Below are 27,594 nucleotides of genomic sequence, written 5' to 3'. Positions count from 1 at the left end.
TCAATGTACAACACCACAAATCAAAACCAAGCGTCATTTTTATTTTTCTCTTCAAGTTTCAATTTTCAAGTGTAAACATTTTGATTTTTTTCAAATCATCATAAATAATTAAATTAATTCGATAAGAATAATATACAAAAATGTCAGAAGCATGGGATATGGAAATAAAAGCAATTAAAAACAAACGCAACACTTATCGTGAGAAGCTAGAAAAACGTAAAAAAGAACGACACGATATCCTTTCGTCCACTGCCACCTTGCTGTCGTCACCAAACAGCGGCAGTAGCACCAAAAATGATAACTCCGAAGATTCCCAAGCTCCCATTAAAACAGAAACAGGTAAAAGCCTCATAGACCTTCATAAAGTGTTTCCCTAAATAATGACTCCTTTTTTGGAAAAACCCACAGAATCCGATACTGAAATCGAAAAGACAATCCTACAGATGCTGTCGTCTAGCTCATTGGTGCTTCCTATCATATCCACTCAACTTATTGAAAAGCTAGAGAGGAACTTGGAGAAATCAGCTCCCAAAGAGTTGGTCAATTATATTTTGGGTAAACTATCAAATCAAGGTGCAATTGGGATTAAGAGTGTCACAATCGGCAAAGAAGTTGGCTGCGAAGTGATCTCTGTGCAAAGAACAGCCGTCCTAAATCTCTACAAAGAGTTCGTATCAGAGTCTTATGGTGTCAAAGATGAGTTCAAAAGGAAATGTAAGTTTGAAACCATCAAAATATTCCCCTTTTTTATAAAACCTCTTGATTTCCAGATGAAAATGATGAAGATGACGATGATAGCAACTCCAGAAAAGCCATCAAAATAGACAACGATCGTAAAATGAACAAAGACAGTAGCAGCAATGATGCTTCCGATGATATCATGGTTTGTTTTTCGTCCCTCTAAAACCACTGATTCCCTGATTCATAAATCTTATTCCTTCTTTCACTTGCAGTCTCTACTCTCGATGCCCTCAACTCGAGAGAAACAAAGCAAACAAGTTGGTGAGGAAATTCTCGAACTTTTGACTAAACCCACAGCGAAGGAACGATCATTGGCGGAGAAATTCAAATCGCACGGAGGAGCCCAGGTCATGGAGTTCTGTCCCTATGGAACCAAAGTCGAGTGCCTCAAAGCACAACAAGCCACTGCTGAGATGGCTGCAAAGAAGCGTCGTGAAATCGAGCAGAATACAGCAAGCGAAAAAGCCGAGGATTCGAATGCCGAGACAAATTCCAGTAGCACTCTGGATGAAACATCAACAACTAACTTAGGGGAAGAGTGCAAAAAAGAGGAACAGCCAGCAACAACAACTGATCTGTTGGTTACTCCCATCATCGAAGAGATCATCATTGAGAACTCTGACAAATGCACAAAGTTGCATTTCAAGAAAATCATACAATCCCACACGGATGAGTCTTTGGGTGATTGTAGCTTCCTTAATACGTGCTTCCACATGGCCACTTGCAAGTATGTCCATTATGAGGTCGATGCTCATCCGAATATCAACAACAACAAACACGAAGACGTCAAGACCAATCTCTGCATCAAGCGGAACACAGATCCTAGTGTGACGCTCTATCCTCCCCAGTGGATACAGTGTGACTTGAGGTATGGTATAACCAAGATTCTACCTCATCCAAGTGTAATTCTGGGATTTTCTCCTTTTAGATACTTGGACATGACTGTTTTGGGGAAATTCGCAGTGGTAATGGCTGACCCTCCGTGGGATATTCACATGGAATTGCCATATGGTAAGTTCTTTGTCTTTCTTCTTACAACAAATTCTTTTCTTCATATTTTGTGTGTGTTTTTTAGGAACCATGTCAGATGACGAGATGAGACAGTTGGGAGTTCCAGCTCTGCAAGATGATGGTTTGATATTCCTTTGGGTAACCGGTCGAGCCATGGAGTTAGGCAGAGAATGTCTAAAGCTCTGGGGGTAGGTTAAAATGTCCATTTTTCACTCAAATTTATTTATGTGTCCATTTTCCAGCTACGAACGTGTCGACGAATTGATTTGGGTGAAAACCAATCAATTGCAACGAATCATTCGAACTGGACGAACTGGTCATTGGCTCAATCATGGCAAAGAACATTGTCTCGTTGGTATGAAGGGAAACCCAACGAATCTCAATCGTGGATTAGATTGTGATGTTATTGTGGCAGAAGTTCGAGCTACCAGCCATAAACCAGATGAGATTTATGGCATCATCGAAAGATTAAGTCCCGGGACAAGGAAAATCGAATTATTTGGTCGACCGCATAATGTTCAACCAAATTGGATAACTTTAGGCAATCAATTGGACGGTATTCGTTTGGTTGATCCCGAATTGATAACACAATTTCAGAAACGTTACCCTGACGGTAATTGTATGGCACCAGCGCAGGGCGCAAAGAAGTGAGTGACTGAAATTTCCTGAGATTTCTATCTTATTTGTGGGCATTTATTTATATTTGTAAGAACAAAAACAATAAAAACGAAATTTTTAAATTTGTTTGATTTTTACATTTACTAAAGTTGGACAAGATCAAAAACAAGCAACTCTATATTACGAATGCTTTTAATCGATTCGAATTAATGGGTGTTTTTTAGTATTTGGAAGAAGTAAGCTGTTTCTAAGTTCTAAGAAAGCATTTGAGTAGCACACCCCCCTTTTTTTAACTCCCGACCAACTAAAGGGTCGATTTAAAAGACCCTTCTTATCATTTCCACTCTGCTTACGATGCAGAGTTTCAAATCATTTTGGGTTATTTCGAGAGAAAAGTTCTATGAGTGATCTACGAAGACAGAAAAACGAGCTAAACAGGGATGTAGACTAAGCCAGGAGAAAAAAGTCAAATGTCTGAGCTGGCCCCTAATCCCCACAGGAAATTGCAGAAGAAAAGGGCCGTTGATTTGGTGGTCCATACACTAGCTAGGTATCGAGTTATATAAAGATGTTCGTTAGGTTCTAGTTAGTTCCTAGTTCACACAGAACCTGTCTTGCCACATCAAAGCAAATAAATCAATTATAAATCAGGATATCACTGAGCTACCTTTTCCTGATAATAAAATACTTATAGATTGATAAGACTTCTTCCGTTACCTAAGAGGGTTTCTCTTGGCAACTAGAACGCGAAGGATGAATTTAGAATCACTAAAAATGTAGAACTTAGCATTTTTGGCAAATTAGTAATTTTAACAAAGAAAATTACAGCTTGTTCTTTTGGTTTAAATAAAATATATGTACTTACTTAAGGTGGCGCTACAGTCCTGTGTGAACTGGGGCCTCACCCAACAAACTTCTCCATCTAGCTCGGCCCCTAGCTAGATGTCTACTGTCTAAGTTAGAAACTTTCCACTTGTGCGCGCCACCTGATTCGCGGTCTTCCTCTACTGCGCTGTGTGTGTGGATTCGAAGACTTTCCGGTCCGGAGCATTGGTTTCCATGCACTTTACGTGACCCAGCCATCTTAGTCGTTGGAGTTTTACCCTTCTGGCTAAGTCTATGGCGCTGTACAGCTTGTCGTTCCATCTTCTCATCCACTCCCCTTCGATTCATACGGAAACGTAGATTACACGAAGAACTTTTCTCTCGAAACGACCCAAGTTTCTTTCATACGCTTTTGTCATAGTCCATGCTTCTGCACCGTATAGCAGGACGGGGATGATAAGGGTCTTATATAGCAACACTATGGTCCCTCGAGAGAGGACTTTACCACTCAATTGCTTTCTTAGTCCAAAGAAACAGCGGTTAGCAAGATTAATTCTTTGTTTGATCTTAGCGCTGGTGTTGTTTTCTGCGTTTACAGCGGAGCTTAGGTAGACGAAGTCCTTGACTACCTCAAAGTTACGTCTGTCGATTGTGACGTTTTGACCAAAACGTCGGTGTTGTATGTCCTTTCTAGACGACAGCATGTACTTTGTTTTGCCCTCTCTACTCTAGTAGAGTGTTTTTGGGCGATGTTCATTTGATCTACATGTCGCAGCCATCTCAACCGTTAAACAATCGTTTTAGTAACGAGTTTGCCATTTTTCAATTATTGCTTTCGGTTTCGCCTTCTTCGTTTTGAATTCGACCAATTAACGAATTCGAAAGCGAATTTGAAATGTCAAAAAATTAGCAAGACCTTTTCGCCAAATCATTTGTTCAAGCAAGGCCAGTTCAACAAAGTCGGTCACGAGTAGGCTTGGACAACGAAAAAACCAAACCAAAGTCAGTAACTTATAAATACTTTGAGTGGATCTCGTCGGATAGAAGTATGTAAAAATGCTTTTTTCCAGATTTTGACAAAACGCGTGCGGAGGTGGATCGTCTTGCTTTTTTGCAGTCACATGGTAAGTTTCCAAGATGAAAGAAAAGTTATTAAAGACGACGATGATTCATATGGAATTATTTTTGACTATATGCAGAACCTTCCACTGCCTCATATCCCAGTCCAGGAAATATTTTATTATAGGCAGTTATGGGTAAAAGTTTTCTCGGAATTTACTGTATAAAAAAAAGAAAAGTACCTTTTATCTACACACGGAGGCATAGCCAAAAAATCTCCTAATGAAGTATGCAGTTTTGTTTGGCATTTTATTTCAAAACAATATTCCAAGCAATGCCAATGAGCTATATGTGTTTTCTGATGGTTGTGGAGGACAGAATCGAAACCATACAGTGGTGCGTTTTATGCACAATTTAGTTTTGGAAGGTCGCTTTGAAAATATTTATCAATATTTTCCAGTTCGAGACAACAGCTTTTTCCCATGCGACAGTACTTTTGGTGTAATCAAACAAAATCTTAAATGACAGAATCTATACTCCGGAGCACAATAGGCGGAGTATTTTCAAAATTCCAGCAACCTATTCATGGTTCGTTATGTTAAAACAGAATATATATTAAATTTCTAAGCCTGGTGGCCCCTCCATTTAAAAAAAAATATCGGAGGAATCTGTTGGAAAAAAGTACCAAGGAACTTGAAAGTATCTTTTAATATATCGAATTTTGGAATGTTTGTTTACCTCCAAAACAAGATCGAAGCACACGATTACATCGACGGACTTGTGAAGCAATGGCCCAATCACTTTTCCAACAACTCAAGTTTAAGATATTAGTAACACCATCGATGAAAAAAAAATCGAGGACATTCGAAAAGTTGACAAGTATAGCCCGGAAGAGTTTCAAGTTGAAACAATGTTGAAACTTTTCAATTCAATTCACTTTTTTTTTCTTTTCTGACGAAATTTCAAAAATAGAATGGAATTAAGATAAGTTTAACTACTTCAAAAATATATTTGAGGGTGTTTATTTTCAAAACATGACATGTCCAAAACGGTTTTTGAATTTTATCTTTTTAGCATTTTTTAAATCTGTAACGAACGGAATCCAGCAAGATGTCTTAAGGGTTAGGCTTTTCTGTGTTTGTTTAAGTTAAAATCCCACGCAAACATAAAATACTTAGTTTTTTTCGTTTCCTGAAAAATTTTAAAATGTGGACATGTCATGTTTTGAAAATGAACGATTCAATTTATCTACAATCCACAGTAAAATATTGAATATTGAATAAATCTCCGCACATTTCACAAACTTAATCAAAATTTGTGGAAAGCCATCAAACCAAAAATTTCAAATCACTGGAAAATAGGAAGAAAACGTCAAACCAAAAGTGACAAATCACTGGAACATAGAAGAACTATTTTCGCTTAGCCGCCAATTCTTGAATAAGGAAATACGATGCTAGTCGAATTTAAAACGTGGAATTCAAAACGATCCGCCACGAACCTCATAATCAGGCCCCAGGAAAGGCTAACAAATTCACTGACCTTACAACGACATGTCTAATGCAAGCCAAAATTTGTTCATAAGATGTTTCGTTGATGAATTAAAAATAGGTATTTCGGGTTTAAATTCCTACCTCCACGTAAGAGTACACATCAGCCAAGTTCAAATTTTAATCTTTATTTAAAAATGTTGCATTTATTGCATATTTTTTCATAACTTCCAATGACGTATGTAGAAAGTAATGATACTTAAAAACTATGTTTTCCAAGACAAAATACGCTGAATTTAAAATAATGCATAAATAACGACTTATGTATAGTTTCATTGCAGAAAAGGCTTTATCAAACTATAGGTTAGTTTATGCATGCCGTCATGAATGGAGGTAATGGGCAGGTTCAGGCGACATAAGGGACTTGAAAGTAAAACAAGTTTCTAGTATCTGATTGGCCAGCTGCCAAAAAAATGCCTTCCAATTAAGGAAACTTTATTGGAAAGTTGTCTGGAAAGTAAGTCATGAAAAATCTCCCTAACTTTCAAGTCAAGTCAACTTATTTCAAAATGACAACTGATCATGTTCTTTCATTCAAGTGAAAGTACTCTATAATTTATTTATTTATTGCACAATTCCATTTAATGTTTTCTGTAAAAGGGCTCCTTCTCAATTTAAAAAATAAATAAGTTTTATTTCTTTTCAATACAAAAGACAAATCGTAATCAACTTGTAGCTTTTCTGACGAGTGTTTTTTAGACAATAATGTGTTTGGTATTTCTTGTACTATAAACTAAAACTTAAAATTTGTGAAGTAAAGTTCTGAATTTGAAATTCATGACACTTGAAAAAATAACTAGTTTCCTTGGTCAAAAATTACGTTCAAAGAATGAAGTTGACTGCAAATGAAGTCCCTTCTGTGGCCTGAACCTGCTCAACGATCATGTGAATAGTGCTTAGTTGACCAGCTCCCACAAAATTACCTTCCAATTAAGGCAACTTTATTGGAAGTTCGGCTGGAAAGTTAGTTAAGAAATATCTCCCTTACTATCAAGTCAAGTTTATTCCTACCAAAGTGACAGTTGATCATGTCTTTGCATTCAACTGAAAGCTGACAACAAAAGGGTCTTAATTTGCAAAGGTCTTCATGACCAAGGCAACTAGTTAGTTTGTCGAGTGTCATGAATTTCAAATTCAGAACTTTACTTCGCAAACCTCTACTTTAAGTTCGTAGTATAAAAAGTACCAACAAAATTATTGTCTACAAAACACTCCTTAGGCAAGCTACAAGTCCACCACAATTTGTTTTGCATTGTTAAGAAATAAGTTACTTCTTTTTTCAAATTGACAAGAAACCATTTTACAGCAAGCACTAAATGAACTTGTGCAGAAAATGAATAAATCATTGAGTAATAAAGTTCAGCTCTCAGTTGAATGAAAAAACATGATCAACTGTCATTTTGATAGAAGTAGACTTAATTTAAAGTTAGGGAGATTTTTCTTGCTAACTTTCCAGTCAACTTTCCTTTAAAGTTGACCAATCAGATACTCGAAACTGGTCTAACTTTCAAGACCCTTATGTCGTCTGAACCTGCCCATTATTGAAGCCATAAAACGGTCCTGGGCCCAAATATCGCTCAATTATTTGACAGCACCCTATGAATCAATACACTACAGGTTACTTAAAGTAATTTAGAAATTAAAGGAAGTATGTAGCTCAGATAACAAGAGTTTCAACTAACCAAAAGAATGGGACAATCTAAGGGAGTCTCTTTCCAAGAAAAATTGAGCACCAAGTTGGCTTACATGGCCTTATATTCTTTTTTATCAAGCCCGGTGCGTGTTGCCTGAAAAAGTTGTACTCAAATTGTACGTTGGGATCCAAAACTTTAGGTCCCTTTCGTTCCTAATATTTATCGGTAACAAAATCGTTGTCTAGGAGTTGTAGTCACAAAATTTAGTTTTTGTGTCGGATCAAGAGACATCTTTGGATGGTTTTAACCCATAAAAAACCCATTGGTAGAGATTAGGCTGAATTTGTACCCATTCAAAGAATACTAACCTTACCACCTCGAAATAATAAATTTAATAATATATGAAGAAGCAAATGAGTCCTAATTTTATTGTTTTTCAAATCAATTCTTCTTTTCTCTATGAGAAATACGAGTACAGTACATTATTGGTAATTAAGTAATTAATTTTTTTGCGAGTAAATTAGATAAACGTCTTATAATAAAGTTATTTTACGTTTAATTAAGTTTCCGTACATTAAATGAATGTGATATATCAATGATTATAATTACTTTAAATCTATATAAACCGTTAATTAAATATAGTGACTAAGTGATTAGATATTTAATAGTTTAGGCCGTTTCTTTAAATATTCCTTTTTAGAGTAGTTTCTAAATTAGATAAGAACAATATTAAAATTACAAAAATTCTTCTTAACGCCAATTGTTGCCTTGAGAGGCTTTAATAATACCAAATAATCCCCTACAATTCCCAAGGGATCGGGATGAGCAAAATTCCAAAAACTAAAACCTCAAAAATCATCAAAACAAAAAATAGAAGAAATAAATAAACAAATTTTAAAACAAACAGAAACATTCACCGAAAAAAACATAAACAAATCATTTCGAAAAAAAATTATTTATTTTTCACAATAAATGCAAAAAGAAAAATTATGTATAAACAAAATGCGTCTTTTTCTTAAGAAAAATATTGAAAAACGAAAAAAGTCGAAACATAAATAAATAAATTATTAAATCAATCGAATTTAAAAAAAAAAGAAATAAGAAACAAGAAAGAAAGAGACAAAATAAAAGAGGTAGAAAATCAGTTCTCAATATCGTGGGGCGTAAAGTGTTGAAATAAAACCAATAACCGGATATCATTTCTTCTTCTTGTTCTTTCCTGAAGCTGGTGCTTCTGTGACACCAGTAATTGCGGAAAGTTCTTTCTTGAGGGCCAAAAGGACTTCAACTTCAGGCTTCCAGACGGCGGCATCGGAAGAACTCTTCAGTTGACGGACTTTTTCACCCTACAAACAAAAACAATTTTCTGTAAGAATCTAGGAATCAGTTGGGTGGTTCAAATGTTTCTTACCTGCTTTGAGATTTTTTCTTCCAATTCCTTTACTTTGCCCTCATCGATGGATGCGGCTGGAGTTGGTGATGGTGTTTTTGTTGGGGTCTTTGTTGGTGTCTTTGTGGGTGTCTTTGTTGGTTCTGCAGGAACAGCTGCAGTCGCAGGTGCTTGGGCTTGAGCGTTGGCAAGTTGTTTCTTAAGATCCAATAAAATGTTGACTTCAGGTTGCCACACCGATTTATCTGCTTTACTCTGCTTGAGAGCACGAACTTTCTCACCTTGGGTACTCACAGCCTTTTCCAGATCTGCCACACTCAAAGAACTTGCTGCTGGGGCACTTTTAGCCGGAGAAGAAACAGCAGTTTGGGCATTTGCCAATTGTTTCTTCAAATCCAAAAGAATATTAACTTCAGCTTGAACGACCGCTTTCTCGGCCTTACTTTGCTTTAAGGCACGAACCTTATCCCCTTGAGCAGCGATTGCCGCTTCAAGCTCAGCCACAGGCACTGACGCCGCCGCACTAGAACTCGAATTCGATGCTGCTGCAGATTGAGCTGCCTCCAACTTCTTCTTCAAATCCAACAGGATATTTACTTCTGGCTGCCAAACCGCCTTGTCAGCCTTGCTCTGTTTCAGGGCACGCACTTTGTCTCCCTGTTCTGCGATGGCCTTTTCCAATTCAGCCACCGACTGGGCACCACCAGAACTCGAACTTACAACCTGGGGACCGGCGTACATCTTCTTGAGTTCGTCAATACGAGTCTGTTCGATCTTGGTGAAGATCGGAACAGGTTTGCCAATTCTGTGACCGGTTTTGAGAAGAATACGGATCATTGGTTTCTCGGGAGTGATAAGCGGTTGCTTGACGTTGAGTTGGTCGAACATTGTCCTCGCTGTCGTGGGCATGTAAGGGAATAGGAGACTCGCCAGCAAGCAAGCGATATTACAACTCACACCGATAATAGTGGCAGCTCGAGCCTTCTCATCGTCTGTGCCCTTAAGAAGCACCCAAGGCTGCTGAGCTTGCATATAGCCATTACCGTGTCTTGAAATCGACAGAATATGCCGCACTCCATCCCTGAGACGTGCCTTCTCCATCGACTGCACATAGCCCTTGAATTCACGATTCACCAAAGCCAACAAAATCAGTTCTTCCTGAGTGAGCTTCATGTTGGGAATGGTTGAGTCGTAGTTCTTCTCTAGGAAGACCAGAGCTCTATTGACGAAGTTGCCCAGATTATTCAACAACTCTGAGTTATTCCTCGCTCCCAAATCATTCCAACTGAAACTAGAATCCTGTCCTTCTGGGCGTGCTGATGCCAAATAGAATCGCCATACATCGGCTGGAATACCGGTTTCCTGAGCATCATTGCCAAAGACTCCAATACCTCGACTCTTGCTGAACTTGCCATCCTCGTAGTTCAAGTACTCGGTGGCCATGATGTGCGAAGCCAGGGTGTGTCCCTTATCTGTCGCCAGCAACGATGATGGGAACATAACCGAGTGGAATGGGACATTGTCCTTTGCCATGAATTGGAACAGCTCAACATTCACTCCCTCCGCTGGCTGCCACCACTCAGTGTAGTGATCTTTACTGTATCGCTTGGTTATAGACACATAGCCATACGGAGCGTCAAACCACACATAGAACACCTTCGATTCGAAGCCTTTCAACGGCACAGGGATACCCCACTTCAGATCACGGGTAATGCATCGTGGTTTGAGGCCTTCCCGCAGCCATGAGCGGGTAATGACTCGAGCGTTATTCGTCCAACCACTCTCCGACTTCTCAATCCATTCCTTGAGTTTTGGTTCGATCTTGGGCAGATCGAGGAACAACTGTTCCGAGCTTCGGATCACGGGCGCTGTGTTGCAAGTCTTGCAGCGCGGACGGATGAGTTCGATAGCGTTGACTAGTTTTCCACATTTATCGCATTGATCACCACGAGCGTCTTCGTAACCACAACCAGGATGAGGGCAGGTTCCTTCTACAAAGCTGAGAGATGACATGAAAAAAAGAAACTGGGATTTAAAGAAAGAAAAAAATGCGAAGATCGAGCAAAGACTAACCGATCAGCTAAAAAGCGATCACACTTCTGACACAGCAGCTGCTCCACACTCTCGGTGAGGATGAAGCCAGCTTTGTAAATATCATCGAAAGCCTCTTGAACAACTCTAAGGGAATACAATCAATCAAAAACAATCTAAGAAGAAGAAGCGGATCTCGATAAACTCACTCAGTTTGTTCTGCTGTGGTAGTTCTTCCAAAATAGTCGAACCCAATGCCAAACCACCGATAGATGGAGTTATGCAACTCAAAGTACTTGTCGCAGATCTCTTTAGGAGTCAAACCTTCGGCCAGTGCTTTGTTCTCAGTCGCAGTACCGTACTCATCGGTACCACTCACATACAGAGTATTGTAACCGCAGGTGCGAGCGTACCTCGCAAAGATGTCGGCCGAAAGCACACAACCAATGATGTTTCCCAGATGTGGAACGTTATTCACATAAGGCAGAGCTGAGGTGATCAAAACGTTGCGTTCTCCCTTAATGGGTAGCACAGTTCGTGGTTCCTTGCGTGGTTCTTCTTTATCGTACCTGAAGACTTTCTTAGCGGCGATCTTCTCCTCCTCTGTGATGGTTTCGGCAATATTTCCGCCCGATTCGGCGAGAAGTTTGGATGAGTCATCGCCCGGAGTCGAGAGGACGACATGGTGAAGTCCGCCGAATCGATTCGAGTGTTGAAGGGAGTTGAAACTGAGCTCCTTCAGAGGTTGTTCCTCGAGAGCGGCTTTGATTTCAGGAAGTGCGGTGATTTTACGATACCATGCTAGTAGGTTCTCGATATTTTGAGCACCTTTGAGGGTTCCATCCGGTGCCAGAAGACACCAGACACACAAGTCAGCTGTGGTTATCTTATCCCCGGCCAAAAATGGAGACACCTTCAACCTATCGTCGAGTTTCTTGACCAACGCATTAAGAACTGGAAGAGCATTTGGGTCTGCACGATGGCCAACGCCCATGTTGTGAGCCAACGCTGGAGCCAACTGCGTAGCTGACCATTCCAACCACTTAAAAATTAATTACATTTTTTTCATAAAGAACAATTCCCTGATGAAACATTAGCCTTTACTTACCTCATCCCTTAACTTGCCCTCGTTGGGAAAGAGTAATTTCGCTGCCGCTGTTGATGAAAATAATTGCAGCCCACAGTCTAGCTCTAGGATGGGCAATTGCTTAAGGCCTTTAATTGCAGGATCTAGAGAGAGGGTAGTAGATGGCCATTAAAATCCATTTATAGACACATTTTTATATTTCAAAGGAGAGAACCTACCATTGAGGTTAATTTTTTTCACTTGGACATCCTTCTTGGCGAATTTTGTTAACACTAAGAGTTTTAATCCAAAAGGATTACCTTCGTTCGTGTAGATAATCATTGTTGAAACTTAAGTTTCTAGTTTGAGAGCTTGCACTTAAATTTACGTGGCAAAATTTTGATGAAACACGCGATTTGTGCTTGCACCTCTCGGTTTTCGAAGAATGAAATTTTATTCAATGTAAAAGAAGGGTTGTGTGGTGCGGTGACAGTTTGATGACAGCCAAGCAAAAATGCTTTGAAAGATGACATTTAGCGACAAGAATGGTACCAAGTGCATTATTTATTAAGAACGTAATTTACGATATTGAGTGTTCGGGTGTTAGACCCGTAATCAAGTTATAGCCTTTTCAAATGAGACGAAAACCTGGGGTTTTCGATAAAAAGTTTTAAAAAACCAATAATTTGTTCACACCGCTCGTTTCAGGGTTTTGTTTTACATTATCCACTTTGACATCAGCTGTCAAGTTTTCCATTGATCAAATATTTCTTGAGTTTGGTTATTTAGAGAGAGGTCTAGAAATATCAGGCTCTTGGAGTATGTAGGAAAATCTTGAAAAAACAAATACAGGATATTTATTTTTATCTATGAGGCTCATTTTGACTTCGGAGTCTATATTAAAAAGACGCTACTGTCACTGTTAAGTGAAACATCGTAACGAATCGTTCAACAATTCCAATCAAAGTTCTCTGTCAAAAAAAAAACAAATCTGGCAAATTTCAATCAGGAAACATTTCTTAAATCATCGCAATAAGCGACTATTGGTTGATTTCAATAATAAAAGCCGATTGGGAGCTATAACTGGCCATGTAGAAGAGAGTTTAAGGATATAGGAGATGAAAAATCATGAAAAAGAAATGTATCCTATGTAGTCATGACCTAACTGACGTCTTTTAATCTTATATCGTAAATTCTATTACTTTCAATGAAGCAAGACAATGAACAGAATTGGCATCACTGCAAATGTCATTTCTGTTTATGAAATTTAAAAGCACTTTTCAATTTTCTCGTCTTACTTTATTTACGTTTGGTAACGAAGGCTTCATTCGATAAACAAAATATTACTCCTATTTTTTAAAAGTCACTAAATTTATATAAAACCTAAACAATGGGTGAACGCAAGGGTCAAAACAAATACTATCCACCGGACTATGATCCAAAACGAGGTGGTCTCAATAAGTTCCTGGGAACTCACGCCTTGCGTGAGCGAGCTCGAAAGCTCCATGTAGGAATCCTGATTATCCGTTTTGAAATGCCCTATAATATCTGGTGTGAAGGATGTAACAATCACATTGGAATGGGTGTCCGGTACAATGCTGAGAAGAAGAAAGTCGGAATGTATTACTCCACTCCGGTGTACCAGTTCCGAATGAAGTGCCATTTGTGTGACAATCATTTTGAAATCAAAACAGATCCTGGGAATCTAGATTATGTTATAATATCCGGGGCAAGAAGACAGGAGAATCGTTGGGATCCATTGCAAAATGAACAAGTTGTCCCCGAGACGAAGGAAGTTCAGAAGCGATTGTTCGATGATCCGATGTATAAGTTGGAACATTTAGCGAAGGACATCAAATCAGGTGAAGATGCGAAGCCGGTGTTGGAGAAACTTTTTGAAAGAAACGAAAACGTCTGGGACGACTGTTATGAAGCGAATTCAAAACTTCGAGCTGAGTTTAGAGTAAGTTTGAACAAATCCAAGGAAACTAAATTTTTTCAATTTTAATGTCTTTTCAGAAACAGAAAAAAGAAATAAAGATCCAAAAGGAGTTGGATGACAAATTATTGCAAAGAAGCAGTCTGGAAATCGGACTCTTGCCTGAGAGTGAACAAGATCGTCAAATGGCAGCTCTCATGAAACTACAATCCAAACCAGCCAAGGAACGAGAGGAGGAGAAGAGACTGGATATTCTGACGAGGCCAGCTCTTCCCAGTTCCACACAAACTACATTTGGTGGTTTAAAAAGACAAAAGCTCATCAATTCAAAACTTAGTTTAAAAGACTTGGGTATCAAAAAGAAGAAGGAAGATGATGCACAACAAAAGCCTACCGAAGCAGAAAAGAAAACGACGTGTGAATTACGTGAAACAGATGAAGACAGTAAAGACTTAAAAACTGATCAAACCACCAACAATGGATGTGAAATTAAAAAGAGTAGTCTGGGACTTGTGTGTGATTATTCAAGCTCAAGTAGTGATTAAGTCTATTCAATCATTTGCACAAACAATAAATAATTGGAAGGATTTTTTAATTTAAGAAATGTTATTTGCTAGTCTTTATATAATTTAAATATATGTTTACAAAAAAGGATTACAAACATTTGTTTTATATTTTTTTACCGAGTTCTAGAGCTAATAGTAGAGTAGAATAAATCTGGTGTTTGCATGGTAGGTTATGGACCGCCATAGGAGCGATGAACAAAAAGTATGAAGCTTCAGAAATTGTCTAAACATTTACTCACAATATTGGAATACTTTAAACGAGCCAAGGTAGAAATTTAGCTTGGGATGCCTCCTTGAACCATCCATTTCAGTGGAAGTTCCACTATATACCCCTATTATGGGTATATCGTGAGATATTTTCATTGGCGAACGAACACATTCGACATACCATGGTTGGCGAACTTTACAATTCGAGTTCGAAATTCGGTGCTACCATACAAAAAAAAAAAAAAAATAGGTGTAAATAAACGTCAAGTCATGAATGTTTAAAAAAATGTGTTCATTAATTGATAATTTTCATATTTAATAAAAATGATAAGCAACATAGATTTGTTTTTTTGGAGAAAACGAAAATTACAGAAAAAAAGTAAGAATTCTTCGATTACGCAAGAATATTCGAGACAACTCTAATTTCTTGGAACTCCCTAATTATCTGTAAGTAGAACAAATATTTTGTATCTATTCAAAGTTCATTTTTTAAGTCATAATTATTCCTTAAGTTTCAGATTATATTTTAAACTGAATATTATTAGAGCAGCCTAGGAAAATATTTTGACTTAGGCCTGTCACAATGCCCGGTTTCCTTAGTATTAAAAGAAGTTGTGTGTGCAATTTAAAACAAATTATATGTCCAACCTGGATCAGTCTCAACATGTCATCCGATGAGAAACAAAACGCATGAAACTACTTTTTTTAACGGCCAGGTTACCAGGAGTATTAGGATGTGTTGACGGAATCCATATAAGAATCAGTATCTTAGCAGACAAGTTTTTTCCCCGAGAGTAGCTTTTGGTTTTTAGCTCAAGTTTTTAAGGAGTATGACCATAAAATGTGTATTCGTTATGCTGACTTAAGATATCCTGGATCAACCCATGATTCCTTTGTATGGAACTCCAGTAATTTTAAATCAGTTCTTGACACGTTGTTGTATCAATGAACGTTCAACAAATAATAACAGGAATGACGTTCACATCAACGAAGATTCGATAACGACAATAGAGTGAGATCAATGTTCGAAAAATGTTTGACATTTAAGTCGCAACAACGGTTCTCATTTCGCCAACGGTAATACAAATATCTCACACGTTTGTTCATTCGATATGGTAATAGGGGTATCTTGGGCTTGACCAGTAGTCTGGCAGTTTTTTTGCAGTCGCAATTTGGGTAAGCGTTCAAAGATGATAACCACATGAGTAATATAAACAAAATTAGGAAAATCCTGATTACAAAAAAGTTTGTCCTAGATATATTGGTTGCAGCCTTATGCTTCGTAGAAGGATTTTAATAATTTTTTAAATGCACTTTTTCAAGTCAAGTCCCTCATAACTTTTCACTTTATTTCCGAACGCTCACCCCCGACCACGGTCCATATGTATGCATTTTGGTTATCACTCCACTCTCAAAATTTGATACCGGCTATTGGTCTTTTTGAGGCTATCAATATTCATGAGGTAGTTTTTCATTTTCAATAAAGTTCGTGAAGGTGAGGGTTTCTCAAAGCTAAATCGCTATCTTCAATATTCAGTTTAAATACTGTAAGTATTTGTTTCAATTTTTAAAAAAATTTTCTTAATTTGTTAGATTTCGTAAACCTTACATAAATATTCAGGAAAAGCTAAATTATTTATGCTTACACGGTTCCCAAAAGAAAAAGGCGAAACGGTTTGAAATAAATTTTGTTTTCATATCGAAAGCATTTTAAATTTATTGAAAAACTATATTAGGAACAAAAAAAATAAAGAACAGTTTTCGGATTTCAAATCAGAAATAAATATTAGATTTAAAATTTATTTTTCAAAACCAATAAAACAATAAATTCAATTTTTCACAAGACTTCATCAAATGAGTCAAATAAAGACTCATAAGCATAACTAATGGGAATTTCCAAAATCTAAGTAAGATTCTTAGCCCGTTTTACGTAATCGTAAACTTACGAGGCCCGAAAAAAAAAACTATTGCGAAACACGTTCCTGATGGAAAATTTCATACAATTTTATTACGATCGAATTTCGTGGTGCGGTTTTTCCGACTTTGTAAACTGAATGAAAATTCAATGTTGGCTTATAGCTTCTTTATTGCAATAAAACATTATTGTACCTGATGACAATACAGCTATCCAACTCGTTCAACAAGGTATCTAAAAATCTACCTATCCAAAACAAATTATCTGATACTTGATGTGGGTTTTAACTTGGAAGTATCTGTTTAACTTCTTGTTAATATATACGTGCGTCGTAGGTTTTCTTTTCTCATAATTTCATCTTCTTATTATTTACTAATTTATTACATTAATTTTTAATTTTAAATGTTGGCGAATTTGTTGCCGTTCGTAATAACACCGAACTAAAAATTCTCAAAAACGTTCCACCTAAGTTCGACTCACAAGACATAACAGGGCCCTTAAACTGTTTCTAGATGAAAATAATTTGAACTTTGCAGAATCATCGTCATACAATTTATTATTAAGAACTGTGTTGTGTATTACCTCAGCCTTAAAAAGATACCGTTGTTGGTTGTCTATAACATTCAATAAAAGAAGCATATTTTAAAAACCTGATATGACAGACAAATTATTATAAGCAAGGTTTTAATTCAGTACAACTTAAACCTTTAAAAAAGTATTGGTTTGTTTTGTGGGACAGACCAGTGTTATTATAAATTTCATTTAAAACACAGTGGTGGTCAAAAATAATAAAAATAATCTTAGCTTGCAAATTCTATTCGCAAATTCAATTAAAAGTTTATTGAGAAAGGCATAAGCAAATTAAAAAAAAATACTTATTAACTGTCTATTTTTGAGAGAGTTAGAAACAAAATGAATTAAGGTATCATTAAATAGTTGCAAGGAGGTTTTTATATTTTTATGTACATTCCACCCAATAGCTCGTTAGAATTATATGAGGCACACATAAATAATTGTATTTTTTATCTTTCTAAACCAAAAAACGATCAACATGTTACAATTCTTGGTAATTTTAATCTGCCTAATCTTTGTTGCATTTATGATTCAGATGATCTTAATCTTATTCCATATAATATTAGGCTTGAAAATGAATGTTTAGTTGTTGATTCTTTTACCTCTTTTGATTTAGTTCAAATTAACAAGTATAAAAACAGTTTAGAAAGAACACTTGATTTTTTATTTGAAATAAAGAACTTTGTGTATCAGTCAATAATAGCCTTTCTCCTATTTTTTTAAATTCAATTCTCCATGTGGCTTTTACTTTTGAATTCAATGTTATTAACTTTTTTAAACCAAATCAAGATCGAATTAAATACAACTTTTCGAAAGCTGATTTCAATAACTTTTCGAGTTATATTAACAATTTTTCGTTGCCACCAGACACGATCGAATGTCAAAATTTATCAGAATACTGTAATAATTTCTTAAGCTACCTGAAAGAGGGTATTGATCTATACGTGCTTAAAATTATTTGTTTTAACGCATCTTAACCTCCTTGGTATAACAGACAGCTTAATAATTTAAATAATAAAAAATAAAGCATACAAACTTTCAAGAAAATCTCCATGTAATTCCAATCTGCGTACAAATTACTTAAATTTGGAGAAGAATTTTAATGTTTTTAATTAATTCCTATATAAGCATTATATCAATGAAATTGAATATAAACTTAACTCCAATAGCAAATATTTCTGGGCCTTTATAATTAATTAATAAAAGAAAATCTAATGGAATACCAAAATGTATGCAGTATTCAGGATCGACTTTAAATAATCTAACTGACATGCTTTCTCTGAGTTTTTAAATCAAATTATATTAATTCAAATAATAACTTGACTTTTTCTGATGAACACTCCTTTAGCAATATAATCATAGGACACTTAAGTATAACTTTACCAGAAGTACGGAATGCATTAAATAAGTTAAACGAAGATAATAATGTTGGCCCTGATAGAATTCCCCCTATTCTTTTAAAAAAGTGTGCTTCTGCTTGTTGCAAAATATTATGCATCTTTTTTAATAACTCACTTCATCATGGGTTGTTTCTTTCTGAATGGAAAACTTCCTACATAAAACCAATCCATAAACATGGTTCTAAACAAGAAGTTTGTAACTATCGGCCTATTAGTAAACTATGTGCGATACCGAAGTTATGTGAAAAGATAATTTGCGGAAAACTAAAATTTTTACTCAAAGAAATAATATCTCTTTTTCAACACAGTTTCGTATCTGGTAGATCCACTTCTACGAACTTAGCTATTTTTACTAATTATGTAGTGAATTATATAATAATAGAGAAGTATCACCATGTGGATGTTATTTACACAGATTTCGCTAAGGCATTTGACAGGGCGCATCACCATATTCTATTGAAAAAACTTAAAAAAATCGGGTTTCATTCTAATATGCTTAACTGGCTAAAAACATATTTAACTAATCATTGTCAGTTTGTACATATTGATTCAAATCTAACAAATCCTATAATTGTTTCATTAGGGGTTCACCAGGGAAGCCATTTAGGTCCGATCTTATTCCTCGTTTTCATTTATGACTTATCTAATGTACTTCAAAACTCAATGTGTCTCCTGTTTGCAGATGATCCGAATTTTTTTAGACGTATACAAAGTACAAGGCATTGCGATCTTTTGCAAAAGGAAATGAAAAACTTTCTGACTGGTGTAAGATAAATCAATTAAATCTGAATATTCCTAAATGTCAATCACTCTCTTTCACTCACCGCCAATTTTCGATTTACTACAATTATAACATTGGAAATCATACACTTGAAAAAGTTTTTACAAAAAAAGAGCTTTGTGTTATTTTTGACCATAAATTAAACTTTCGCAAGAATATTGAATTTTTAGTTAAGAAATCGAAGTCCATGCTTGGTCTTATTTATCGAAACTCTGTGAATTACACAATCCTTATATTTTGAAGCTTCTCTTTATAAGTTATGTATGGTCAGTTCTAGAATACTTACTTTAACGAACCATTAACTCGAAGTGTTAGAGAAATTAATAACTTATCAAATTATATTGACTTTAATTTTCATACTAATAGAAATACGTTCAAATATATGCATAGTTTATTTTTTTAACTTTACGTTCTTAGTTTATAACATAATATTTTAAATAAAACTTGTCTATTGAGTATACTGTTAACTCTAATTGATGTAATAAATAAATAAATTAAGAATGGTAGGTACTGTATTTTTGTAATGGGAAAAATTGTTGCTGGTCCTTAAAATCATGGTCGTCGTCGTTCCACATTTATTTTAGTCAACATAATTGCATCTTTCAATATAGAACTAACCACCTTCACCTTGTGGAATACCATCAATTAGTTTTAATTTTAACCTTAAGATGTCCTTGTTTTTGGCTCCTCTGTTTCTTTTAAGTTCACCTTAGACATATTCCCAATGGCGGTTCCAGGGTGGTAGGTTGATCGTAGGGGTCATGACCCCCCTGGGAGATAATTTGTTTGCTTTTTTTTCCGAAGAAATTCCCTTTAATTAAAAAATAATCGTAGTTCGTTAAAGGGTTTGACTCCCATTACATTTTGTATATGAAAACAAAATTTGTATTTTACTTCCTTAAACTTTGTTGCTAAAAGTACTACTTTTAACTGAAGACTGGACCAAGAACATAATATGAACCGGATATTTAGCCTTATTCCAATAAAAGCATAAATTCATCAACTTTTGACCAATGGACGATCCAGAGGGGGTCATATGAGCTATAAAGCTTATACAGTTAAGTTGTATAAGTAAAGATTTCATCTATAGATTTATTAGTAATTTAAAGATATTCACCAAAAAAGTGGTTTGCTGTCAAAAACAACTTAAATTTTTGCTTTTACGCAATTTAGAATTTGAAAAAACTTTAGTCAAAAAGATTTATTTTCATAAAATTTGTATCTAAGAGAAAGAGCAAATATTCAGGTTCTTAAGAAGAAACCTTGAATAAGAAATCGTCAATTTAAAAATATGTGAGTTTTTAAAAAAAAATTCTCTAAATTTTGTGTTCTTATTTTTTCTTCTTTCTACAAGAAAAACATAGTTTTTCAGAAGGGTATCCCCCCCATAAAACCTTCATTTTTATAAGGTTTCTCAAGAACTAATTGACCGATTTCAATAATCTTCTTTTTCTGTGCAAGCTCTTGTCGATGATCAAATGATTTTTGATGATCAAAAATGTCGTTATTTTTTATTTTAAAAAAAATATTAATTTTGTTTACAAAACTCTACTCTACAAGCACTTTAATAAGTGCTTACCAAAAATATTTTTAAGACAAAATTTAAAATGATTTTCGAGAAAACAAAATAAGTTACATTTTTAAATCTTAAAATATAGGAAATATTTTTAAACAGACTTTTTGGAAGACATTATCATGTACTAGCGACCCAGTCGTGCATTTTATTTCTTTCAAAATTGATTTGCTGTTGAATACAAAAGATCTTAAAATATCTTAAAAAATTAAATAAATCTACTTTTGAAGTGAATTTGCTTTGGATGCCTAGAACTGAGATTTAAATGCGAATTTCAATAGTATAAATGTCCCACAAACAGCAAAAATGACAATTTGTTAAACCAATTGCTGATTGACAAACATAGTAAACATTTCATATTTATTGATATAAAAGCTTTCTTGAGATTTGAAGTGAAAATAGATTCTGAAACGTGTAATTTGTGAGTGCCACTCAAATATTCAAGAACCAAGCATTTTTCTCTCTACAATTTTTAAGTTTTGTTGACTCCTTTAAGATCAAAATACGATTAAGTCAGTCTGATAGCGATAGTAATAATAGACTCCCGAAAGTTTAGCCCGATAAAACTATGCAAAAAAAGCCCAACAGATCTTCATATCAGATCGTCTTTCTTGAATTTTTGTAGCGCTCTTTGCATTAATAGAAATGAAAACAAGAAAAGTATATTTTATTTTTCGAAAAAAAAGCTACGTTTCAAAACAATTTCTTACATTTCTGCGTGAAACTATTGTGTTTTAGCTCTTAAATATGGCATATTTAAAAAATTGTTGGAATCTTGGAATGCTTTCATATGTAGAGAGTCATTCAAATTAAATAGTTAGACCATACCTTGCTGGACAACAGTGTTCTAAAATAATTTGATAACTAAAGTGGCCACTTTAGCAATTGAAATCTGTAAATGTAAGATTAAGATCCACATTATGTTGTTTAAATTTTGTTTGCCTCCAATAAAGAATATTTTGAAGCGGTGAATAAAAACTCATCTAAGTGTGTGAACCCCCTTGATTAAAAGTATGGATACGCCCTTGCATGTTCCACTATTTTAAATTCAAATAATTTGAATGGGCTTTCCATTAAGTACATTTTATTATGGAGACTAATTATAGCTTAATTGTATGAGTGCTTCGGTTGATTGTTTTCAGTGAATCCTCATTAATTGCCATTGCATTGCTAAGGGTCCCAATTCAGTCCCCAGCACATGTTTTTCATTTAATTCAAAAAATTTGCCTAGCTCCAGAGGATAAAACAAAACTATTATAGCTCATAGTGCTTTCACTAAAATCCTTAACTCTCTTCTTCGTGTATTTGAGAATGAACTTAAAGTTCTTTGATCGTTTGACATGATTTTTTGCTAAACTGAAATTTTGTCTTGTCGATATAATTACATTGAATAAGTTCTCCAAACGGCCTAAAATAAAGAAAGACAATTACCTTTATTACGGTTGTAGTTTTAAGGAAATTACTGAAAAAACGACATAAAACACTGAAGGCGATAGGTAACTTTCCGGTAGAACAATTTTGGATGGGTGGAGGGCAAAGACAACATTGAAGGGTCTTTTTTATTACAAAAACAGTTTACTACCCAACAGCTCCTTGTATAGTTTACTAATTGTTTCTTTAAAACACCAATCGTAAAAATAAGGATGAATATGCAACTTAACGATGGTGTATACAAAAGATGTAAATGCTTCCGTTAAAAATCGCATTACTTACTATAAGATTAGCTCAGAATAGAAAATCATTATAAATTATATATGACCTTTAAAGTTTGTTATTTTACATAAAAATGGAATTCACTTTCAAAGGAGAAAAGAAAAACAAACAACCTTCTCACAACTGCGTAGGTAGATTTTACTTCATCAACAAAAAAACCTTCTTCCCATCGAAAGGGAAAATTAATCTTAACTATAATTTAATTGTAATCAAATAAAAGTTCAATTAGCGCATTATTTGTATGCTTACATTTGTTAACATACGTACAAAGGTACGTACTTGTTTTGATTTAACATTAAAAAAAAAACTCAAATAAATTGCCCACAATAATGCCTTTCTAATAACCCATTAAATTGTTTCCGTTTCCCTTAGTTTCTTATGGTTATTTAACATGTTAAGATAAAATAACTACATGGTTGTAAAGACTTCTGCACTATGCAGACACTGATTGGTTTATTAAAAGAAAAAAACAAATCAGTGAAAGTGTTTTTTTTTTCAGTATGAATATAAACAATTAAACTTAAAAATAAATAATGATAGAAAAAAAAACAACAACACAATAATTACGCAATTAACAACATTACTGATTATGGTGCATTGTTGTGATGTCTTATGGTGACAATATTACAATAGTTTGTTACGCATATAACAGTATAAGGCACATATGCACGTGAACATAATTCTATATGTGAAATGTTTTTTAATAATTTTGATTTTGCAGTTATGTTTATAACTCCAATTTTAACTGAAAGCTTCTTGAATATTAATCTCATTTGGAATTGGACTTCAGGCATGACTATTAAATCATGATTTGAATAATTAGTAATTTTATAATTTGTATTTCATTAATATACAAATAAAAGTGATTTAAATTTGCACGTAAAATTAAATAATTATGTAAATAGATGAAATACCTTTTAAGAAAGTCAAGACTTTAGTTATATAAGATCCGGTAAACAAATTAGAGTAAAAGTCATCTTCAAAGGTAAGGTATGTATTTAAAAAAAATCAGTTATGATTATGATATAAATGAACCCTTTAAAGAATTTTTAATAAATAAATAGATTTAAAACAGAATGTATTGTTTTCGAGTTTCATGCTCAGCTCTTTTGTCTATTTAGAACCTTCTGAATAAAAAATTGATTTTAAGATTTTTATTGATTTGTCTTGGTGCAGACTTTAATAAAATATGTAATTTTATGTTAGGAATAAGCTAAAATTACTAAATAGAATTTATATAGACTTTATTCTTCTCTCTTTTCCTTCTTGGAAGGTATTTCTAAGTTTTTATAATTCAATTATAATTCATACGTATTTTTTCTTATAATTGGCATATTATTATTTTGTATTAAGAAGGCAGTGAAAAGAACTCAATAAATAATGAAAGAACAAAAGAAAAATGTGCCTAACTATTAGATTGATTGTTTGCAATCGAGAGTATTTCATGCGTGATGTTTGCCTTTTTTCCATTGAATTCCAATAGAAACAAATAAAAGCAGATCACTAGGCCTATTTTTTTTTGCTTTGCTCAAGAAAATAAGAATCAACCTAATTATTGTTTTCTTCATCAATTTTCTGATCATCGATAGTGACTACGCAGTAATAATATTGTAAACAAAAAACTCTCAATGTACATTAAGAGGCAGCTCATATTTTAAATGGGTTACAATTTAATAATATTTTGCAGTTTTTCGATTGTCTTTTAAATTAAAAGGTTTTTAGTTTTTATTTTAGTTTGATTGTCGATTAATGGAAGTTCTATAAAACAAAAATATTGATTAAGGAACAAAATTGACTTATAAAATTCGTCTAAGTGACGTGCACTAAAAAATGTAGCGGACACAGGCAAAAATTGAATCAAGACAAAGTTGTATATTCTTGCTCTAAGAAAAAATTATAAAAAATCATTTCTTTCGTGACTTCAATTTAGTGGCATTTGACAACTTTCGCTTGAAGTGTTTATTTTTACCCTTTACGAAAATGGATTGCTTAGGATTAAACTAATTTCAATTAAAATCTTAAGTAAATATCTAATATATAAAATTCTCCTGTCACAGTGTTAGTTGCCATACTACTCCGAAACGGCTTAACCAATTTCAATAAAATTTTGCATACACATTCGGTAGGTCTGAGAATAAGTTTGTATCTATTTTTTATATCCCAAAGTGCTATGGTTTAATTGCATCAACTTCGAACACGGTGCAACGATCTTGCGATAGTATTCAGTGACGCTAACTTACCACTTAGTTATTTCGGTATACATTCAACAAAACTGTAGAAATGGTAGCGATTGTTGCTCACAATGTCTCACTAATAAATGAAGAACAAAGAACCGTTTATGACTACATAATGCTCGGAGTTTCGGCAAGACGAGAAACCATTATTCTAAATAGCAAATTTCGAGATGAAAATATATTATACCCACTGACTATCAATAAGTCTCTCCGGCTTAGATTTGAGCACTTTATGTTTTTCACACAGACGTGGCGTGCTTTCGAGTGGTCAAACCATCCAGCTTGTTTGTATTGGAGAAGGATGGTGTCACAAAGAATATTTTTCACTGTTTTTTTTAGTATTGTCATAATAAGCGATATGTTTATAATTTTAAGGAATTAATTTCAATAAATTAAAAAAACTTTTTTGGTGATTTGTTATTGTCACCGTTTACAGTGCTCTATATCTCTCCCACTTATATACCACATCTTTACACACTTACAATAAGTTAATTATTTCTAGCAAAATATTCTCAAGAAATTATAGATAAATCTCTAGAAATTGAGTTGACCGACCATTTGCGACAACCTTTGGAATCTGGTGATATTATTAACATTGTTAGTACAAACTAAACAATATTACATTAAAGGATTAAGATGTCATAAATTAAAACCCTCAAAATAAATATTAATGTGCCCCAGGGCTCCATTTTCTATTCGATCCTATTCCTCATTGGTAAAGGGTTGTTAAATTTTAAGGCCAAAAATTGATTTTGAACAAAACACAAATTATATAGGAAATTATTGATATTTCTCTTTATTGTGATATTACTGGTGTGGATCCATTATGTATGGAACAGAATATTAGCCAAATGGGGGTCTCTAACTCGGCGTTGCACTTTCATTCGGATGGTCCATATTTTCGATGGCTCTGAATGATAATTGAGGTTTACGACGTAAATGTGCCGAATTATGTCATCCTTTAGCTTTTGAATTGTTGCTTATGTCATATCGCCCTACACCTTATCTTCCAAATAACCACAACACGGGCATTGAACTTGTTGCACAAAAGACCTATTATTTAGCTAGCTGTGTGACAAGTGGCACTGTCCTATTGAAATCACATAGTACTACGTTCATATCATCCAATTCAGACCATACAAACTTGCTTATCATCTCACGAAATATAACACCATTCACAGTAACTACCATATCAGCCTCATTTTGAAAAAAATACGGCCCGAGGATGCTTCCAGTCCATAAACCGCACCAAACAGTCACTTTTTGTGGGTACATTGGTTTTTCGACAATCACTCTTCAATTATCATTTGCCCAAATGCGGAAATTCTGTTTGTTGACGAATCTCCTGGGGTAAAAATGTGCCTCATATATTTTCTGTGAAAATTGATAATCCACTGTTGCCATATCTTGCCACCATTCTTACCATTGGCATCACTTCATATGGTCAAGAAGCTTTAGTTCTTGAATCAATTGCTCCTTGTAAGCATGTAAATGCAAGTCTTTATGCATAATGTTCATTGACGAAGAGCGTGAGAGGCACAATTGTTGGCCACAACGACGAGTCGAGGAGGACGGTTCTTTACCTGTTAGAGCCTAAACTGGTGTTTTCACATCTCTTTCTTTTTTGCACAATTTTTCATTTGGACAAAAATAGCATGAAGTGTACGATATGCATTTTGATTTGAACGTTCATTTTCAGAATAAGCCTGTCATTAATATTGATAGTTTTACATTTTGGTGTTTAAAAAACAGCCTTGCCCTCAACCCTTTAAAATGCCAGACGATAACTTTTACTAAAAAACGAATCGGTAGTGTTTTCGATTATTGTATATCACAGCAAAAACTCTGTCGCTTCTCCACATTCAAAGATTTAGGTGTTCATTTCTGTTCCAACTTATAATTTACACATCACATTAATTGTATTGTTAATAAAGCAAGTTCTAAGGTTGATTTTATAAAACACTGGGCAAACGAGTTCAATGATTTCTATGTTACTCTTTCTTTGCACAATTATCATTTTCATCCTCATCTTGAATATACTTCGCAGGTATGGACTTATTATTACGAACTTCATAGAAAACGTATAGAATCAATTCAACATAATTTTATTCGGTTTGCCCTTAAGGGTCTTCCTTGGGTAAATCCTTATCTGCTTCTGCAAATGCAATCTGTTAATAATGACTTAATATTTCTTTATCAACTTATTAATCTTGAAATTGATGCACCGATGCGGTACTCATCACCTGCGTATATTTACTTTCTGAAAATTCTGAAGTGTAAAAAAAAGAATAACTTAACGCGAAAATCGAAACTCTCCTTATAATTGTTTTGTCACATCAGATTTTATGAATATAGATCTTGAAAAAATTTAAAGAAAACTGTGGTTTTTAAACTACGTTTGTAGACAACACGGTTTACAATAAATTTTATGATGCTTTTGTAAATTAAAAATCTTGTAAAATATAGTTTAGATCATTTTAATATCTCACTTACGTACTTTCTGGAAATTCTCATTTTTTATGAGTCCTTAGCTTTCTACAAACCTCAAAATAAATGCTTCCATGGTTTTAAACATTTTTTTTAATTCATTTTTAGTGATGATTTCGGATCCAAAATTCCATTTCATTGTAACTAACTGTTTTAAATACATTTGCATACAAGACGACTAATTCTTTACAACAAAAAATTACTTTTAAAAACTGTGTTAACATAAATAGCTCAAAGTTTTTTCCATAAATTATATAGCCTTTTAAATAAATGAGCAATCCGAA

At 34.4% G+C, this 27,594-nt stretch overlaps 3 protein-coding genes across 3 annotated transcripts; 2 read left to right on the top strand and 1 right to left on the bottom strand.

Moving 5' to 3' along the window:
• The first annotated feature begins 11 nt into the window (after window positions 1-11).
• On the top strand, window positions 12-2,492 carry LOC129949760 (N6-adenosine-methyltransferase MT-A70-like protein). The gene is made up of 7 exons (XM_056061402.1): window positions 12-339; window positions 409-714; window positions 771-883; window positions 954-1,609; window positions 1,670-1,752; window positions 1,817-1,940; window positions 1,995-2,492. Exons 1-7 carry the CDS (start codon window positions 141-143, stop codon window positions 2,401-2,403), a joined length of 1,890 nt encoding a protein of 629 aa, XP_055917377.1. The 5' UTR covers window positions 12-140; the 3' UTR covers window positions 2,404-2,492.
• A 5,879-nt stretch (window positions 2,493-8,371) lies between these two features.
• Window positions 8,372-12,423, bottom strand: LOC129949510 (methionine--tRNA ligase, cytoplasmic). Its single transcript, XM_056061018.1, has 6 exons — window positions 12,162-12,423; window positions 11,965-12,086; window positions 11,066-11,898; window positions 10,899-11,003; window positions 8,847-10,824; window positions 8,372-8,781 (listed from the first exon to the last, which is right to left on the bottom strand). The coding sequence occupies exons 1-6, from the start codon at window positions 12,262-12,264 to the stop codon at window positions 8,632-8,634; spliced, it is 3,291 nt and encodes a 1,096-aa protein (XP_055916993.1). The 5' UTR covers window positions 12,265-12,423; the 3' UTR covers window positions 8,372-8,631.
• A 750-nt stretch (window positions 12,424-13,173) lies between these two features.
• LOC129950257 (coiled-coil domain-containing protein 130 homolog) lies at window positions 13,174-14,534 on the top strand. Its single transcript, XM_056062135.1, has 2 exons — window positions 13,174-13,885; window positions 13,942-14,534. The coding sequence occupies exons 1-2, from the start codon at window positions 13,313-13,315 to the stop codon at window positions 14,404-14,406; spliced, it is 1,038 nt and encodes a 345-aa protein (XP_055918110.1). The 5' UTR covers window positions 13,174-13,312; the 3' UTR covers window positions 14,407-14,534.
• The last annotated feature ends 13,060 nt before the right edge of the window (window positions 14,535-27,594 follow it).

Source organism: Eupeodes corollae, chromosome 3, assembly GCF_945859685.1.
Source record: "Eupeodes corollae chromosome 3, idEupCoro1.1, whole genome shotgun sequence".
Lineage (NCBI taxonomy): Eukaryota > Metazoa > Arthropoda > Insecta > Diptera > Syrphidae > Eupeodes > Eupeodes corollae.
This window is presented reverse-complemented; position numbering and strand designations above follow the sequence as displayed.